The sequence below is a fragment of the Zingiber officinale genome, chromosome 8A (assembly GCF_018446385.1).
Source record: "Zingiber officinale cultivar Zhangliang chromosome 8A, Zo_v1.1, whole genome shotgun sequence".
Taxonomy (NCBI): domain Eukaryota; kingdom Viridiplantae; phylum Streptophyta; class Magnoliopsida; order Zingiberales; family Zingiberaceae; genus Zingiber; species Zingiber officinale.
Genome location: NC_056000.1, coordinates 120,257,604 through 120,278,661, shown reverse-complemented (window position 1 = coordinate 120,278,661; position 21,058 = coordinate 120,257,604). Strand labels below are relative to the sequence as shown.

General features: G+C 37.4%; 1 protein-coding gene across 1 annotated transcript; it reads right to left on the bottom strand.

Annotated features, from left to right (window-relative positions):
• Positions 1 to 16,044: 16,044 nt before the first annotated feature.
• On the bottom strand, positions 16,045 to 18,774 carry LOC122010061 (serine carboxypeptidase II-3-like). Its single transcript, XM_042566434.1, has 8 exons — positions 18,378 to 18,774; positions 18,196 to 18,303; positions 17,772 to 18,034; positions 17,396 to 17,656; positions 16,994 to 17,112; positions 16,795 to 16,887; positions 16,413 to 16,518; positions 16,045 to 16,225 (listed from the first exon to the last, which is right to left on the bottom strand). The coding sequence occupies exons 1-8, from the start codon at positions 18,772 to 18,774 to the stop codon at positions 16,079 to 16,081; spliced, it is 1,494 nt and encodes a 497-aa protein (XP_042422368.1). The 3' UTR covers positions 16,045 to 16,078.
• Between the last annotated feature and the right edge of the window lie 2,284 nt (positions 18,775 to 21,058).

The following is a 21,058-nucleotide window of genomic DNA, read 5'->3' as shown; positions in this document are numbered from 1 at the left end:
ATGAACCCTTGATTATTTGATCTTGAACAACGGTCCAGATTACTTCCCTACAAAACATGATGCACCTTGTAGATGAAATATCAGAAAATATAGGAAAAATTAGATCAATACTCCAAATAAATCTCAACTCGTAAAACATGATATAAATATGTAATTAAGCATATGAAAGGATAAAAATATCAAGTCCAAGAGCAAAAATAACATATAAAAATGCTAGTTATCAACTCCCCCACACTTATTCTTGCACGTCTCAAGTAAATAAAATAAAACCAGGAAGCAACCAAAAACTTATCTCCCAATCAATTCTAAAACCATACTCTGAAATTAGTAAAAGAAAATTACTTAGGATCATCAAGTTTTAAGAATCAAGGTATTCATGGTTCCAATTCTTACATAAGTCAACAAGCATGGAAATTTCAATCAACTTGAATAGATTAAGCATGATAGAAACTCACAAGATGGGTATATGCACTAATGCTCACATAAATAATAGACATGAAAGTGGAGCTCTCTCCAAAGCAACTCATGATATTGCACTACCATATGCTTACTTATTTTCTAGTTCTCTACTAATGTAAACATAAGTGCACATAAATCAAGAGGACTTTTCATGAATAATAATTAAACCACACATGCAAACAATAGAATAAGAAGGATAGACAACAATGGAATTCAAAGAGAATATGAGAGCATTGGGGTAATCAACATGAAGGATACAATCAAATAATATACTCAAAAACTCATTCAAACATCCAACACTCAACTCTCTTTGCACATTCTCATTGTGATATACATCAACCACTACAACATCTCCAAAATACATGTATTCACAACTTAACTCATGAGAATCTCTCAATAACAATATAAAATAAGTATACATCAATTTTTCCATTGAGATATTTCTTCTTGTTCATCACTAACAAAATAACAAATGCTTGAAAATTTTTTTTTCCTCTCATTTATTTTTTTAAACTTTTTTTTGACGTTTTTTGATGTTTTGTTTTCTTTTTTTTTTCAACAAGCATAGAGAGATTTTTTTTCAACAAGCATTCGTCCATACATATTTGCATCCCCCACACTTAAACTTGTCTGTCTTGGACAATATATCAAATAATGATATCCTCTAAAACTCAACAATAGGGGGCTAAAAAAAATAATAAAGATATGCCAAAGAAAATGTAACTCATCATGCAATCACCCAATGCTCTCATCAAAGGACTAGGGAATAAATGAATCGATAAAGATATGATAGTGAAAATATAACGACAATGAGAATATATGACAAGGGAAGTACAATGAAACATGAAAGCAATAGGTGAAATAGTTACTGGTAAGAACAACAACGTAGAGGAACAACTAAGAGATGAATAAGAAAATTTGTCTCTATCATATTTATGCAAGCTTATGTTATCATAATTTCAAAAAGAATCAAAGCAAGTTCTAGAGTGTCAAGTATCACAAGTGCTATCACACACAAGAGGATTAAGGATAAGCGTGGAAAAAACCTCACTAGGTGAATAACAAAATATCATGCATAATCTAACAAGATAGAGTCCATCACCACAACAAATGACTAATGCAATTAATGTACCCAAGTATACCAAGGAAACCAAGACTTGATAGTCCAACTTAACTATCTTTTACAATTCTCAAAGCATTATAAAGGGGCATCTAGGGAGATATGACTCAAAATCAAGCAAGGTATAAAAAAAACAAACAAAATGCAAAACAAGAAAACAAAGTATGAAAGCCAAGTATGGAAGCAAACAAACATGCAAGTATAAAGATAAAGGAAAGCAAGAAAAAGAAAGGAAAGGAATGAACTCCCCTTTGGCGGCTGAAGACGGTTCAAAAGTAGTATCCACGCAAGTAGTGGAATGATCCTTCCCGGTGGTTGCAAACGATTAAGGTGCAAAATCCAAGTTGGGAGTGGAATGTTTGCATTTGAAGTAAAGACCGCTCCCTTCACCCTATTCTTTTTGAAAGTTTTTCCCGGAGGCTGAAGGCGATTCAACTTAAGCATCCACTCCAAGGGCCTGTAAAAACCTACAAGGCCAAGGACAGAATACACCTTCCACACGCATGTGGGGTAAGGAAGAGATGAAACAATATCAAACTTAGACAAACATGAATCCAAATATGAGTCGCATCCAATAAAATCAATATTAGGAACTCCTGTGGAATTCTCTAAAAGATCACAAGAAACACTAACCTTACTGTACTGAAATGTACCTGGAGGTTCTAGAACAGTGAATGTGACCTCCTCTTCATCAAGTAATAGCTCAGACTCTGGCGGTGCATCAAAAAGAAGTGATTCTTGGGGCTCTGCCTCCACAGCACAAGTCCCTACACTCTCATCATCCACATCAGGTTCAAGTGATGGTCCAATCAAAATAGGTGATTCTTGAGGTATTGCTTCCAATTTGTAATCCCCTACACTTTCCTTATCAAAAAATGTATAATCAGGCTCAGATAGCTCCTCAACATCACCAACAACACCTACATCAACAATATCTACAGCAACAATATTATCATTAGAGTTAGGATCAACTACAACTATATCATCACAACACACAAAATCAGAGGAGTCCTGTAGAGCTTTAGGATTAGAATCAGGGTTGTCACAAGCTCTATAATCCATCTCTTCACTAGATAATTGGGCTTGTCGTTGGCTGATGGATGCTGCAATTTGATCTAGATACATCTGACAATTTGTAGTGATGCTTCATTTCTTTGTTGAGACTGGGTATATGCCTCTTATTGTTGTTGCATTTGCTGTATAACCTCCTACAGATCTTGAAATTCTGATTGACTAGGGGCATGAACTTCTTCAGTGCTAATGTCCCCCAAGGTACTAGATCGATTTGCTGGATTGAATGTGACCATGTGGATATAGAATCATCCTGAAATCCTTGTGGCCTCTGATATGATGGAAAAGATTGATCCAATTGTTGTTGCTCATTCGCATACTGTTGTTGGGGTTGATAGTATTGTGATTGGAAGTATCCATGCTGCTATGGAATCTAGGGTTGAAAGTACTGAGTCGAATAATTGCCTAGTCATGACTATAGGTAATAGGAGTTGGATCATATGCCTGTTGATATTGATGTTGGAAATACTGGGGTTCCATAGGAAATCTAGCAGTCTTTTGAATGAGATGGCATATAACAACTGGATGAGAAGGACTGCCACAATTAGTACATATGTGTCTCACTTGCCCAGTATCCAAATTGTGATATTCATTGAAGCTTCCAAATTGCTGAGAATAAAGATCCATGTTGAACAGAAAGAATTATCCTGGTGTTACACTGAAACACTAACAAACAAGATTAGAAGACAAAGGAGTATATGATATCAAACACATGAATCTATGAACATTAAAGCATTTGACAATTTTTTTTAACAAAACTTTGTAGAAAAATAAGAAAACAATCCTAAAATTATCAAACACCACTACAAGATTCCCCGGTAACGGTGCCAAAATTTGATGTGAGCTTGAGTGTCGTGCTACGGGAGCTTATCAAATTACAATTAAAGTTACCGAACCCCTCTACACTAAAGTAGTATAGAGATGACTCGGGTCGTCTCCTAAAGAATGTAATGATAGGATGATAACTTCAGGATTGGTTATGACTTTTGGATTTTTGATATGAAACTGGGGGGTTTGAGTTTTGAATTTTGAACTACGATATGAAATAACAAAACAAGTATGAAATTAAACCTAAAGAATAAAAGAGCAGAGCAAGTATGAAATTTAATCCTAATTAATGAAAGACATCTTATCTATCCATTAATAGTGATACCATAATGCATTGTCACTCTACGCTACGATTTCACCAATAATAGAATTAATCTAAGGAATGAAATAGCAAAGCATTAAATGAACCTAACCTAGTAAATGAAAGACGATGCAAATAAGAAAACCTAGTCTAACTTAAACTATGATTGCAAAGAAATTAAAGACAACATAAAGTAAACAAATAATGAAACTAAGCATGGAATGTAACTTAGAGCATTAAAGAAAGCTAATCTACCCTAGCCTAATTGCATTCAAACGAAGAACAAAAATTATAGCAATTGCAAAAGACAAGATAAGCAAACATTAAGTGAAATAAAATGCATGAATTTAACCCTACTGTTGTAAGAAACATTTTGTCGGACACCTTACGAGCATAAATCAAAATGACATGAGTACGTGCACTAAAACATGGGAGAACAATTTAGTACAAGCATCAAACAATCAACCATACAAATCAACATATCAATACGAATCAAGTGAAGAAATGCAAAGATCAAAAGCTGGTGGAATCTGTCCGGAAGAAGATCTGTTGCTGGAAGAAAAGGTGGAGGTGTGACTAGCCAAATCTGGTGATATCTATTGCTTGGACTAGTCGGAACGAAGAGAATGGCCACTGGAGCTTGAAGAAGATCAGATCTATAGAAGATGGATCTGAGTCTTCCCAAATCTAGTCCGGATGAAGGAAGTAGAGCTAGAATTGAAGTCGCGTGCCCTAGCTTCCTCCTCTAACTCTCCCTACGTCACACGAAACGCCAGCTCCAGAACCCTCGGAACTGATGAACAACAACTAACTCTGTTTGTGCTGCTTGCTTCAACAACGATGGGATTAACGCAAACATCCAACGAAGAACCCCTTTGCTGGACGTTTGCCAGAGATGAAAACGAACTGTTATGAAATGGAAGAATCGCCGCTCCTGTGAAATCTACCGCCTGAACCCCAGTCGGAAGACACTGTCAGAAGGTGGATGTCTTGCCGGAGAAACCCTCTCCAGTGAGGTGAAGATCGTTGTCGTCGCTTGCCGCTCCCTGCCCGATTGCTGCTGTCGCACGCCGCTAGAATCAAGGAGAAGAGGAAGTGGTGGGCTGAGGATAGATGGTCGGCCAGCGGCAGTGACGAGAAGAGTGTCGCTGACCGGTGGTGAGGAAGAAGAGGGAAGAAGGAGGTGCGCTGTGCCCTAGCCGCGCAAGAAGAAAATGCCAGCCAAGAGATGTCGCGTCCCTGTTCATCCGCTTGAGAAGAGGTTTTGGTTTCTTAATGGATCGGGTTGTGGAGTTAGGTTTTGGGTTAAGAGAAAAGATCCATATCCAATAAGAGAAATTGAAATTGGGTTTTTTCGAATTGGGCATTAAGAGTGGGCTTTTGGATTTGGTTTAATTGGAGCTCCACTTCTTGGATGAACCCTTGATTATTTGATCTTGATCAACGGTCCAGATTACCTCCCTACAAAACATGATGCACCTTTTAGATGAAATACCAGAAAATATAGGAAAAATTAGATCAATACTCCAAATAAATCTCAACTCATAAAACATGATATAAATATGTAATTAAGCATATGAAAGGGTAAAAATATCAAGTCCAAGAGCAAAAATAACATATAAAAATGCTAGTTATCAGTGACCCATTTGAAGCTCCTACGGACAAGAAAGGTAAACGCCTCCGACCACGGCATTGGACCGAAGAGCAACGAGAGAAATCGGAGGCGGACAAGGAGGTAACAAGAATTTTGCATAATTTACTACCTTCTAATATTTTGTTGAGTGTAGGTGAAACCACAAATGCAAGTGATATTTGGAAAAAAGATCATTGCCTATCATGAAGACCCTACACAAGTCCAAGGAGTGGAAGTGCCCAAGGAGAAGGGCTCATTGGTCCAAGAAGAGAAGGACCAATCAGATGTTGACATGAGGTCAACATCCGAAGAAGAGGAGGAAGAAAAGATGCAATCCGATGTTGAGGAGATGTCAACATTCGAGGAGGAAAAGGAAGAGGAGAAAGAGAAAGAGAAGGAAGAGGTGGAAGAGGAGAGATCTTCCACATCCTCAAGGAGACTAACCCCACAAGAAAGAGAAGCAAGGAGCACATTGTGTGCTTCTCCTGCAATCAGAGAGGACATTACCGAAGTCAATGTCCTAAAGGGAAGAAGCCAACCAAGGTGTTTAGAGGAAGCACAAATCTAGGGGGAGCTTGTAAGAGCAAACCCAAGGTAAATTTTATTAATGCAAATGCTCTTAGAAATGATAAAAAGCATGCTAGTTCAAATTTAAATCGTTATAATGCTATTTATTATGAAAATAGAATGCATGATAAACCTAGGACAAATATATACCTCCTCATGCTAGATCTACCATACATAAGGTTAGGAAGGTAGATAACTACTTAGGCAACAATTCTAAGGACTTTAGATATAAGCCTAAGGCTAATAATGCTCATAGGGATCAACAAAAATCCAAATCTATGGATTTAGTAAGGGAAAACCAGGTCTTAAGGTCAAGACTTGATAACTTAGAGAGAACCTTAGCAAAAATGAAAAACTTGCTTAAGGGGCAAAGTGAGCACAACCTTGGAAAAGCTGGACAAGAGTCATCAAATGACTATAGAGGTTTGGGATACAAACTCAAAGCAAAGAAGGATATGACTTCCTTTCATAGGGTTCCATATAGCTATGAAACTAAACCTAGGACTAGTGGTCAAGCTAAAAGTACAAGGGAAGTTGTCCCTAAGAGTACTTTTGCAAAGACCAATGTGACTAAGACTTCTAAGAAGTCTATTAATGTCACGAAGAAGGTCACAAGGGAGGTCATCCTTAGAGTTGACTTAGCAAAGGTGTCAAAGGCCCCAAAAAGGGCAAATAAAGTTACAAAGAAGGTTACAAGGAAAATTATCCCTAGAAGTGACCTACTAGAAGTGACCAAGGCTTCTATGAAGCCTAGGAAGGTCCTTAGGAAGGTATCTAGGGAAGTTATCCCTAATGAGTACCTAGAGTATCTAAGGAGCACCAATAGGTATTGGGTTCCTAGGAGCATATTCTCTACACCCTAGATGGGTCTAGAGAGTGTCAACTCCAATTGGAAAGGTAGTTAATCCAACCTTGGGAAAGTTGACACTTGAGAGTATTTTCAAGGTTATTGTTAACTTTTGGAAATGAAAAGGATTATAAGTGTTACTCTTTGAAAGAGTAAAATGTGTCAAAGCTTGAGGAATTGAATCTAATTTAAATTGACACACTTAAGAAAAGTGTAAGAAAAATCAAGTTAGAATTTTGATACTTTCTTAAGGAATTAAGAGAAAACCCATGCTTTAATCAAATGTGATTAAGCCTTGAAGAGCAAAAAGGTGCCAAGTTTTGAGGATTTGAAATTAGGTTAACATTGGCACACTTAAAGGAAAATCATAAGAGATACTAAGTTGAGATTTTAGTGTTCTCTTAATGGGCTAAGGGGCAATTTTAAACCCTTAATGTAAGATGTTTACTCTTTGGAAGAGTAACATGTGTCAAACTTTGAGGACTTGAACTTAAGTTAAATGGACACATTTAGGAAAGGATAAGAAATGCCAAGTTGAGGTTTTGGCATTTTTCTTAGAAGGTTAAAGGTGAATCTAAGCCTTAATTTGATTTCATTTACTCTTTGAAAGAGTAAAATGTGTCAAGTCTTGAGGAATTGGACTTAATTTAAATTGGCACAAACACAAAAAGAAATACCAAGTTAGAAATTTGGTATTCTCTTATGGGGTTAAGGAAAATTTTAAACCTTAATCAAATCAATTACTCTTTGGAAGAGTAAGTTGTGCCAAACCTTGAAGAATCACATCTAATGTAAGTTGGTACACTTGAAAAAGGATAAGACTTGTCTAGTTGAGATATTAGTATGTTCTTAAGGGATTAAGAGCAAATTTAAGTCTCAATCTAAATATTTAATCCTTAAAAGGAGTAATGTGTGCCAAACAAAATTTTGAGGATTCAATTCTTAATCTCAATTGGCACAAATAGGAAAGGATGAAAGACATGCCAAGTTGGGTTTTGACATTTCTTCAAGAAATGGACAATCTAGGATTTAATTTTAAGATTAGATAAGGGTTAAGGACATTTAGATAGGCAATCTAGGTATTTTATTTATGCTCATTTGCCATGCTTTGTTTGCCCATCATATGTCATGACATCATATTTATTTTTTGCATTCATTTCTATTATGAAAAACACAAAAATACCATGTCATGTCATACATACATCATGTAGCTATAGCTTGCTTTTTGTTCGGAAAATTACTTATGTTGTTGTATGTCATATAACATCATGCATTATTTTAATTTCCTTGCTATTAAGGACAAATGACATATATTTTAAATGTTAAATATCCCAACAAGTGGGATGACACCAAGTGACATCCTAGGTGGATGATCACAAGTTTTCTGATGCCTAGATAGTTATTCATGATCCCTTAGTTTAGGGCAAAACCAAATATACATCTCACAAATAACCATAAGGTGACTTGTATATGTTTTAGTACACATTAGATACAAGTGAGATGTTAGGATGGTGAACAAAACTCAAGATGTTGATTTAGTGCATCTTGTTGAGTTTTAGGTTTATCAAAACACATAGTCATGTGACTTCCAATCATTGGAAAAGCTAATGTACAAGTCATGTGCATTGAGCCCAAAGAACATGGTTGGATATTGGTTTTGAAAATCATTTTAAAATACTTTTAGAAAATCTTGGTGAAGACTATCTTTTGATAGTGATCATCAATGAATAATTAGACACAAACTTGAAGAAACTACTAAAGTTTTTATAAGTTTACAAGTTTGTGTCAATCTTTGTAAATAAGAAGTATTTTTATAGAAAACTATTTTTCCTTGATAATATATACCCTAAGTAATATCTACATGAAATTTTACGATTTTTGGAATCTTGTAGAATTTTTGGGGAGTTTCTGAAATTTCATAATTTCAGCATTCTAATCGATCACCCGATCGATTGGATGGGCTCAATCGATTGGGTGATCGATTGAAAGCGATTTTCTCGTAAGCATAAGCTTGCTGGATCGATCCACCAATCGATCCAAGCAGCGTGAATCGATCCATTGATCGATTGACACGCTGAATATGGCTGAAAAAGTCTATTTTCAGTTATTTAAGCCAATCTTCATCTAGATTACCACTCCAAACCCCTTGGAATACATTTGTATATATCTAGGGGGAGTTTTTTTGATGAAAACAAGTATGGATTGGTTAAGAGAAATCAAAGTGAAGTTTAGGATAAGGTTTAGTTTCAATTCTTAATTTTGGAACCTTAAACTTTAAGTTTTGGTTTTCAAGGGTCATTAACCATTCCCAACCCTTTGGAGTATATTTGTATACACTTAAGGGGAGTTTTCATGATGAAAACAAGTATGGTTTGGTTAATGTAGACTTAGGTGAAGTTTAGGTTGAAGTTTAGTTTCATTATTGAATTTTGAACCTCAAAACTTCGAGTTTTGGTTTTCCTAACTATTTAGGAACCCCAAGTCATTGTTGGTGCAATGATAGAAGTTTGACCATGTTTTTAGGGGGAGTTAATCTTTGAAAACATAAAAATCTTTTCAAAGACCTTGGAAGGGGGTTAAACCTTCGTGATGAATTTATACTCAGGGTCGAGTATTGGGGATCAATGGAAGATTGGTTATCTCTATTGCTAGGATGATAAATGCTCTAGGATGAGCATTATAGAGTAGATTACTGCTCAAGGGGGAGCATTGGGTTAATGAAGGGAGTCGGACCTTCATTGGTAGAGTGCAAAATGCTCTTGGATGAACATTGAGAAGAAGATTACTGCTCAAGGGGGAGCAGCGAATACAATGAATGGGATTTTCATTGACGAAATGAAGGAATGCTCTAGGATGAGCATTGTAAAGTGAAATGGAGCCCAAGGGTTGCCTTGGAGACAATGAAGGGTATGTGATCTTCATTGTGGGGTTAACTCTTATAGAGCAGAGTTTGCTTTCAGTTTTTTGATATGTGACAAAGGGGGAGAATGGAAAGTTTAGTTAGGCCTTCATCCCGAGAAGGGGGAGTTTGCCTTCTAAGAAAGGGAGAGAATGAAGGAAACCTTCATTCAAGCATTGTCATGAAAGGATTAAGGCTATGGGATTTAGCCTTGTGGTAACGAAGGAGTTAAGGCTATGGGATTTAGCCTTGTTATGAAGAATGGTGTATGTTAAGGCTATGAGATTTAGCCTTGTTATGAAGAATGGTGTTAAGGCTATGGGGACTTAGCCCTGTTATGAAGAATGGTGTTAAGGCTATGGGATTTAGCCTTGTGATAATGAAGATGTTAAGGCTATGAGATTTAGCCTTTGTATAAAGAAGAGGTTAGGGCTATGAGATTTAGCCTAACTTAGAGGTATTGTCAAACATAAAAAAGGGAGAGATTGTTGGGGCAATTTCCCTAGGTCAAGTTTGACTAAGCTTGAGTTGAGTCAAGCTTGAGTCAGGGTTTGACTTTTTATGTTTGACAATATAAGGAGATTGCTGAAGCAATCGTCCGGTTATGGAGATGGTCAAAGGGTTGACCAGGATGATGAGAATACAAGTCAAGTAGGTCAAGCGTGACAGGAGACTTGACTGGGAAAGTCCTAACTGGAGGTTAGGCATATGAAAGTCCTAACTGGAGTTTAGGCAGTGGTGGAAGTCCTAACTGGAGGTTAGCAAAATTGGAAAGTCCAAGTGTGATCTTGGTAAAGGAGAAAGTCCAGGTGAGGATCCATGCATTTGAGAAAGTCCTGGTGAGGAGCCAGGCAACTATAAGTCCAAGTGTGATTTTGGCAAGGGTTGTAAGTCCAAGCATGTGGTCTTGGCAAAGTAAGTCCTAGTGTGACTTGGCAAGGAGAACTCGATAACTAGGATGAGGTCGAAGGAAGCTCTTGAAGGCAAGGCGTGAAAGATGAGAGATATCCGAGGGGCGCAAGGCTGATGGAGGAGGCTAGAAGGCTAGTTCGAGGTTGGTCGGGTGTTGTCGGATGCTAGGCATGATGTACCAACAGGTCATGGATTGACCGGATGTTGGTTTTAGGGGGCTTTGGACTTGATTGGGCAAGTTCACAAAGCTAGATCGATCAACTGATCGATTGGCTCATGGCCAATCGATCGGTTGATCGATTGGGAGAGCACCTGCGACAAAGGCTTCTCCCAATCGATCCATGGATCGATTGGGAGGCAAATGTCGATCGCACAAAAAGCCTCCCAATTGATCGGTTGATCGATTGGGAGCCTCCAATCGATCAACTGATCGATTGGGAGGTTGGATTTTCGTACGATCTCTAGAAATCGCACGAAACGCAGTGAATCGATTGGGCAATCGATCCAGGGGATTTCCAGAGAGCTTAGAGGCGCTCTGGATCGATTGGCCGATCGATCCAAGCCTCCCCAATCGATTGGGAGCACTCCAATCGATTGGGATTCAACCGTTGGTGCAGATAAAGGCATTAGCGTGCGATTTCTTCGGTAGAACTTGATTCTTTTCCACACGAGCTTGCAAGGGTGATTTTCACAGCTTCTCTACAGCTCTCCCCGCCAGTTCTTGAAGGTTCTATTAACTAAGATAACATGTATTCTACTCGCTAAGTCAGCATGAATATATAGATACTATCCACTATCCAGCTAACAATAGCAGAAGCTGGTATGTGCCTCCATCTCCTAACCAACTAATAGTAACAGAAGCTAAAACTACTGGTGGTATGATACGAAAAATCATTAGAGACTATAAACTTTAATCTCTATTAAGGTCGACCAAGATCAGTGGCTAACCCATCACATATAATATGCGCTACAACAACCAGACAGGTATTAAATAAAAAGTGTAAATACATGTCATAAATATCATAGTCAACAATGCATACTAACAAAAAGGTAGGATAACAGTATACCAACATACCTCCTATAGCTTGGAGATGTCCTGCCGCTGTCAGGCCCTAAAACCCGAAAATGCACATCGAGAAAACTAAAACATGAAATCCAAAACACGGGATATAAGACTCGTAAACCGTGCTTTGATACCAAATAAATTGTCACGCCTCGGGAGAGCCCTGTCCGAAGAAATTTCGACAGCATCTCCCCTGTACGGCTGACAATTTGAAATATTTCTACAGACCCAATATACCTCAACCACAGGTGGCTAGAATATACACACAACCATGCAGTTTATATGCAGCCTACTCGGTTAATACAATAAAATACACAACCACGCAGTTATATGTAAATCTAACAGCTCACTCGGTTGTACCAAAACCAAACACAGCGGAAATACAATGGATAACACATACAAACTAAAAAAACAAAGACTACTAGCCAGCTAGGCTTACACCACACAACAAAACAACACTCCAGAAATAAAACTGGAACACAAAGCGAAATACACAAATTTCATATACCAAAACAAAAATAAACCAAAGCAGAGACAGGCCTTCTGATGTGACGTGGGAACCGGCAGGCAGGATACTCCAAGCGACTCCATAAACAACCTGGTACCAGGCCTCCTATCAGAATAGTCAGGTCGTCAGACCGAGAGTATCATAAATCCTGTATGCATGTCAAACATATGCATCCATCCAAATGCAGCATATAAGTGCAACAAACACAATCCATAAATGCATTAATGCATATGATGCCAAAGACATGGTCACCCCTGACGCCAGTCAACCATCTCACACACGATGGTGAGACCGAGTGGGTAGGGCTGTGATAACCGTGTACTCTGCCGTCACTGCTCCTGATGAGTGACCGAGTGGACGGGATGCTGTCGGAGTACACCTATCCTGCTACCTCAAACATAGTAAGGGAGTGCAATGCTCTCATCTCCCGGTACATGATAATAGGGAGGGATCCTTGCCGGCTACCACGCTGCGTCACACTACCCATGAGTGGACCAACGGAGCCAAACAGAGTAAATCTGTCATGCCGACTACCACGCTGCATCACCACTACCCAGCGGAGACTAACAGAGCAACCTGTCTGCCGGCTACCATGCTGCATCACCACTACCCAAGAGTAGATCAGCGGAGCCTAACAGAGTATAGTTGCCACACACCCTACCTGAATATACCACTAACCCATAAGTGGTGGTGTGTGCAAATCCATGTAACTGGCGATGTGCTTGACAATAATGGAGCAAACTATCACACAGCATGCAATCATGCGAGATGATGCATGACAGTAAGCATGGAAAAATCCTGATCAGCATAGCAATATTTATATATATATATAATGTGTACCATAGGACAATGAACCAAATCAAAGGTACACTGATCAGATAAGGTATAAAAACCTAGATCCTGAACATAATAAACACATGGTTGTGTCACTACCCCTATAAGCATGTATAATCAGGTAGGTACTAACATGAAGTGCATAATAAGTAAACAAAACAAGCACGTAACATAGGGGTGTCAATTCGGATGGGTCGGGTCGGGTTGGGTCGGGTTGAGTTTTTTTTTTTTAACCCGACCCGAACCCGAGTTCAACCCGAAACACCTAAACCTGAACCCGAACCCGACCAACCTGATCAACCCAAACCCGACCCATATAACCCGAAAATCCAATTCAAAACGACTTTTTTGAGCTATTTTCCCTATAATTCTTCACTTTTATCTCAATACTCCATCATTATCATACAAATATACATAAAAACATCTAAATTTTTAAAATAAAATTTGATTTAATCCCAAAAAAACCCCACAAAATCCTATATTGAAGTCAACCTGGGTCAACCCGAACCCGACCCGACCCAACCCGAAAATTTTTTACTCTCCAACCCTCCAACCCGAACCCGACCCGAACCCGAAAATGCCCAACCCGAACCTGAATTTTTTTGGGTCGACTCGGGTTGGGTCGTCGGGTCGGGTTCATTTTTGACACCCCTAACGTAACAGGTATCGGGTAGTGACCAACCGAAGCAAAGACGAACATAATCATTACTAAAGGTTATAACCTACTAAATATATCAACACGATATTATCAAAGATAAGTCAAGGTACCCACCTTCGATAAGAGGATCATATCCGAAACAGATCCCTCGTCGAGACACCATCTCGAATCAAAGTCCTGTAATAACATATATACAGATTTAGTTAATTACATATAAATTAATTAGCTAAATCAAATCCTTAACTAGCATTATCCTTAAGCTTTCCTAGCTCCAAATCTATGTACGCTACAAGAAATGAAACAATTCCTCTATTCCTTACCTCAACAAGATACACCTTTGTTATCTCTCAGTCGAAGAAAGTGCTGAAGAAGGTGCTGCTGGTGGTTTCTTGCTTGTTTACAGCCGGAGCTTGATCACTATCGAAATGGTAACTGAACCCGTGAGATATTGCTTAAGTGTGGTAGCAAGTTATCTGCTGCTAGAACAATGGCCGAAGGTAGGGCACAAGTTCAATGAATCACGAAGAAAGTTGCTGCGGAAAAGAGAAGCGACAGTGATTAGCCCAACAATTCAACACATGATCCCGATCAAAATCCAAATACTCCTAGTATGCCTTACCTAACTCGATACACCTCTTTCCTCTCTGCCGGCGTCTAGTGGCGAAGAAGTAAGACCCAGTGGTGAGGTATAGGGCACAGTGAAGAACTAGGGCTCGGCGTTGCTCCCTGCTCGTCCTGGACAAGCGGGCGACTGGTTCTGGCGACACTCGTCGATTAGGCAACGCCGCGAGATCGAGAGGAAGAAGGATCGGAAGAGGGTTGGAGAGGATTGGGATGATCTAGGGCACAGGCTGGAGTAGGGGCAGAGGCTAGAGTCGGAAGCTAGGGCACGTTGCTAGCCACCATCAACATCGGCGATCCACGTCGGCGATCAGTTGGGGAAGAAGAAGAAGACAATCGTGAGGGGGAAAATCTGTCGATGGTCATGTGGACTCGTCGGGGAGGAGTGTCGCGTGCGGCGCCAGTTAGGAGCAGTTAGGGCATGGAGAAGATGAAGAGGAGGGGAAGGAGATGAGGAATCGGGATCGAGAAGGGATCGGCGCCAATGAGGGCTAAGGCACGCGACATCATGTGAGGGGAGAAGAAAAAGAAAAATAAAATAAAAACAAAAAATCAAACTTTTCCTCGAACAAATAGGGTAGTCTAAAACAGATTTTCCCGGGGCCCAGTTTTATCCCCGTAAACGAAGCCATACGAGCTCCAAAAAATTCCCGAAAAATTTCCAAAAATTTCAAAAAATTCTCTTATCATTATTCGTCATTTCTCGGTATTTTACAATTGGGATATGAGGCTAGGACAAGGGAGATGTCGACGACTAAAGCCAAGTCTTAGTAGTTGTTTTGTCTCCAAGCAAATTTTATTCCTTGGGCCGATTCCTTTCAGGTCATGTTTGACCCACATTAACTTTGATTGGGAAGCCAGTACTACTTTTAATCATATGAGATATGTGGGGAGCTATAGGAATATTCTGCCAGATCAAGGCGATTGATAGCCGACTGCCCCCACACCATGTTGGCCTGTTGCCGTATGTTGTGGTCGTCGGGCGAGAGCTGTTGCTAGTCGATGAGTGGGATGTGTTCACCTTTTGCCTCATCTGCCAGTTCAACATCTATGATCCAATCATTGACAACTAACAACGAGGGAAGCCAATGCTGCCCTCCTTCTGGTTTATTAGGAGAGAAGGAGAGAAGGATGTACTTGTGGTGCGAGAGAGATAAGGGTGAGAAAGTAGCGAGCTGATGGTCAAATCTCAGAACAGTTAGCGGACGACTTCTCTAAATACTTTCCATCTTTCTTTGTCTTTTAATTTTAAGAATACAAGAGGTGTTTCTGACAATATATCTAGTTTTTTTATTATTTTAAAAATATTGTTGTAATAATTATTTGTCATTTTTTTTTACATTTTGATTCTTTAAATTGAGAATTTATATATACATGCACAAAATTGCCAATGAGTAAATAAATAAGTAATTTTAATTAAAATTTAACATGACAGCAAGTCTTATAATTTAATACTAGAAAATATAATAAGTAATTAATTATGATAGTAATTTAGGTTTATTAGGCTTGGCACATAATGGTTAGTTGCCCATTTAATTGTTGTATCATGCTCATGACTCATAGTATGGGCATTTGGTTTAGTGAACCGAGCTTAAGATTTTTTAAAAAAAGAATTTTTTTTTTAAAATATTAATTATTTTTTGAAACCATGATTAAATCAAGCCAGAGATAATATTTAAAAATCATAGATTAAATTTTATGTAATGTTTGATATCACAATAAATAACAACAAATCAATTTATTCTATTTTGAAATGCTTAAATAGCAGGTAGATGCAACCCTTGAAGAAAATTCTTGATCATCTCCAGAGCTCGAGTTGGCTGATAACTTGGAACCTCATGTCCTGCTCCTCGAATAGTGGCAAATGTCAAATTGTGATCATACATCACAGTATATCCCCCAACCTACATATTCATAATAAAAATCATCAAAATTAATGTAGTTTGTTCTACTAGTTGTCACCATCATTAGAGCAATGAAGGGTATCATAGAGGAAAACTTGTCATCAATGTAAACATTTTAGTTCCTTGTGGATTTGAGGATAATTAACTATTATCTTATGAAAAGATTTAAAATGACACAATTGTTTACCTCACTGTTAAGCATCCAAGCTCTCCATGGAGCCTTCACTTTAAGCTTTAGCTTCTTGAGGGAGTATCTTGTGGAAGTAACAGGAACTACTCCATCAATGTCACCGCTGCACAAACCCAACCAATGCTTAGTTAGAGACAAAATTTGATTGAAAACCCCTTCACTCGCAATCTAATGAATGGTATCTTTGTCGTATGACATATGTTATGCAGAAATCTTAAAGCTATCATACTTGCAAAATTGATATATCTATATATGCTATTTTTACTTACATAATGTGTATAAGGACCAAAAAATTTATACACCTATCTAAATGAAAGTATTGAAATGGAAAGCTGATTCACACCCTATGATATGATGAAGACATCTAATGATTTTTTACCTGTATTTTAAAACCCTAATCCCATTAGATAATAATTCGTGAATAATTGGTAACATTGTGGAAGGTTGATCTGACCAACTAGGTATCACTTGGCTGCATCGAGACAAATATAAATAAATGAGTTGAATTTCCATTATTTTGTTTAAAAGAAAAATAAAAATATCAAATGGCGTATTATATTTATGAGATATGTATATACCTACAACCAGACCAGGTGTAATTGAGCTTTGTGATATTGGCATGTAGAGCTTTCTGTACCTCAAGATTGTTAAGGTATGCCTCCACATAATTAGAAGTACAAGGATCAAAATTCTCAATCTGCATTTGAATTTAAGTATGACATTTCAATCTGTTAGTTAATTCTATTCACAATTGATATGATTGAGTGAAAATTCTTAATCTACATTAGAATTTAAGTATGACATTTCAATCTGGGCAAATTCCAATTTTAGTTAGAGCTTGCTCCTTGTAGTGATCCAACAAGAATGCGATGAACTTTGATTCTTGAGTTAACAGGTCAAATCGATTCGATCTAAATTGGCTCTGAAAATACTAGGAAAATGGAGATAATTAAATGTAATGATGCTCGGAAGAGACAAACCGAGGGTGATTTCGGAGTCGGCGTCACGCCTGACGAGAAGCACAGTGGCGCGTATATGTTGTAGACGTCCAACTCCTCAACGGCAAGGTTGGCCTCGTCAAGCGTGCTGCCGCACTTTGGAGCTATCCGTCGGGCGTCCGGCGAGAAATTGCAGAACTTGTGGATTGCGCGAATGGTCTCGTCGGCGATCAATGCATGTGTCCAGAAGTAGTCAAATGTCCCCTTGCTATCTGTCTCCTTGTTGATCACCGCGTTCCCAATCTAGGTCATCCAAAATCAATTTGAAATTGATCGAGATCCATCTTTCCCAATTTAATTTGCAATAAAAAGGAGAGAGGGTCAATCGGACTGATTGATTTCGAGATTCATTGCTTACCGCGATTCCTTTGAGGTTGATGAGCCAATCTTTGTGGTGGAGTATGGCGTGGGCAAGCTGGGGGACATAGTGGCCGGCGTAGCTCTCGCCGGTGATGAAGAAGTCCCTCCCCTTATACTCTGGGAACCGCTCGAACCAGTTGACGAGGAAAACCAGCGCGTCGGTCGCCGTCCTACGGTCTCCGCTCTTGGCATAGTCCGATGTGGTGTTGGAGTAGGAGAAGCCGACGCCGGCAGGGCTCTCCAAGAACAAGACGTTCGCCACTGCATTGCACGATGCATGTTAGTGGTTCGGAGTAATGCCAAAGTAGAAACCTTTTTTCACTCTACTCCATTAGCTCAAGGAAATAACATACAGACATACATATATATATATATATATATATATATATATGATGACGACAGCGATGACAGATGATCCTAACCTTCGTTCCAAGCATAGGAATTCCTGTACAGAGTTTTGCCATCGCTCATGACCCGAAACGGCCCGAGCTCCTCCATGGCGCCGTACCCCAGTGACGAACACCCCGGCTCTGCACCCACCCACACCACAACAATCACCACTCTATCAATCGAAAAGCAACGTCATTTTCTATTATTTGCATACCTCCATTGAGCCAGAGCACAATAGGCTTTGACCTGCTATTCTCGGTAGCCTCGGCAAAGTAGTAAAATAGAGCCCGTCCATTAGCTCTGTCAACTGTGACGTACCCCGCGTACTGATCGAAATTTACCCCTTCTGGCTGGCCAAGCAGCCGAACAACCTTGTCCCCCTCCTTCAGCCCGCTATTGTCGTAGACCTTTGACTTCAGGCTAGATACCGAAAGAAGACTGCTCGCCCATGAAGAAGAAGTAGATGAAGAAGAAGTAGAAGAAGAAGAAGAAGATCTCCCTACTCCGTTGTTAAAGTAGAACTTGTTCAGTGCATCTCTCTGCCTCACCTTGCTGGAAGCCACGCAGTGTAGGAAACAGAGGAGGAAGAGACAATTGAAACTTGGCTTCATTGTATGATTGGGAATGAGGAATGGAATGGAATAGAATCTTATTTATGGGATGAATCATTGGATAATTATGGGATGAATCTTATTTATGGGATGGATTCTTGTTGGAGCCGGCGGAGATTGATGTGTTTGCTTTGTTTGGCAATGGTCTCTGTAAAATGAAAATGAATGATTAATTTTGAATAAACATTTTCAAAATTAAAAGAATTTTAAAAAAGATTCAACTATTTTTTCAATATTTATACAATGAAATAATGTATAGTAAATAGTAATTCAAAGATGTCCGATTGGAAACATGCATAATTAATAATGAGTTTCCATGTATATTCATATTTTATTTAAATCTAATTTATTTTTTCCTTAATTTTTATCAACTTTTACTACTCACTGGATTATTCCATCTTTTATCATAATAATTAAATCTAATTAATTTTAGCTCTTCCTGTGAGTCACATATATAATGATCTAATTAGTTTTAGCTTGATTATTAACTAATTAAATTAAGTGAGGTTAAATTAATAATGAAGTTAAATGATTTGATTTTAAATTTGATTTCGAATTAACTAAAATGTTAAGTATGGATTAACTGATTAAGGATTAATTAAGATTAGATGTATTAGTTCAAGATTAATTAAGTGTAAGTCAGAATTATTTATGTTAGAGTAAATTAGTAATTAAGTTTAAGATTTACAATTATTACTCAAATTTTGGTATATTAATTGTAATTATGAACTGTTTAATTGAATTTGCAGTTAATTTATCAAGTTTGATTTGAATTAATATTCTTAATTAAATTAAGATTTATTCATTAATTAAGTATGAATTAAATTCTTTAGTTAACTTTAAATTAAATTGGAATTTGAATTAATTGATTTAAATTAATTATGGATTAGGTTAAATTAAACTTATATTAATCATATTAATTAAGGTTATTGATAATTAAGTTTGTAGGTTTTAAAGAAAATAAAAAACTTTAAATTAATTGAATTAATTGTTTAAGTTTTAATTAAATTGATTAAGATTACTTAAGTTTTAATAGTGTTAAATTTATTTAAGTTCTAGTTAAGTTAATTTAAGGTTGACAATTAAGGTTTAATTTTGGAGTCATTTAGGTGTGTTTAAGTTAGGTTTAAGTTAAAAATTAAAATTATGAATTTAGTTTTAATTGGATTTAGTTAGATAAAAATTCAAATTAAGTCACATTTTGAATTAGTTAATTTAGTTAGTTAGTTTAAGATTAATTAAGTTGATTATGTTTTTAGGTTATAAAGAAAATTAAATACTTTTAATTAATTGAATTAATTGTTTAAGTTTTAATTAAATTTATTAAGATTATGTTTAAATTTAAATCTTACATCCATCTCATCCGTTTCTAACTTTTCAAATAAACAACCTTATATGTTTTGTGAGATGATTATTCATTTTATTTTTGTACATTTAATTTGAATTTTAATTACTGCTTGACATTTAATTCAGATTTAAACTTAACAATTAGTCAGTTAAGTGCACATTTCCAAATAAGCTTCCAGATTGTGACGATGCACAAAGGCCTTCTTGAGTATTGAAGCAAAAACCGCTTCTAAATAAAGTCTTTTAAAGAAATTATACACTTAACTTTTTCTTGAGAAACTTTGATATAACTAGTCTAGGATGTGATGAGGTAGCTTCGGTTAGTTTCACTTAGTTAAGTAGACCAAGTAGGGTACTTCTTATCCCACTTGCCTCTCTAAACCAAGCTTTGTTAACGTATTATCATCTCGCCCCACCCTGATACTAAGTTGGGCAAGTATCAATAAAATCTAAGTATTTATCTAACCGTTTTAAATTTAGCAGAAAAATAAGCATGCAAAGAAAGCCGTAAATTAAACAAACATGCAAATTTATCTAAATGAAACAATGTTTCTATTAGCTCTTCCAGGATCATAACCTCGATAAGATCTATCTAGGTAATGTATTTGACCCTTGGGGATCTAATATTGGTTTTGTTCAACTTGATTAATGAAGTTTGATTTATAGCTCATGCTTGAACTTGGTTTCTAGTATTCCGATTCACAATTGATAATTGATAGGTACGATTTAAGTCAAGTTTTAACTTTGTATCCTATCTTGGATCGATTGAATACAACGTTTTATTTTTCAAGTATCATATCAAGATTTTTGAAACTCAAAGTGAATCGTTCTAATGATTCTTTAAGTTCTTTGATTTGACCTTTCAGAGTGGAATATTATATTCTTCCTCAAATTGTTGGACTTGATATCAAGTTCCACTTTGAACTTGCTCAATCGA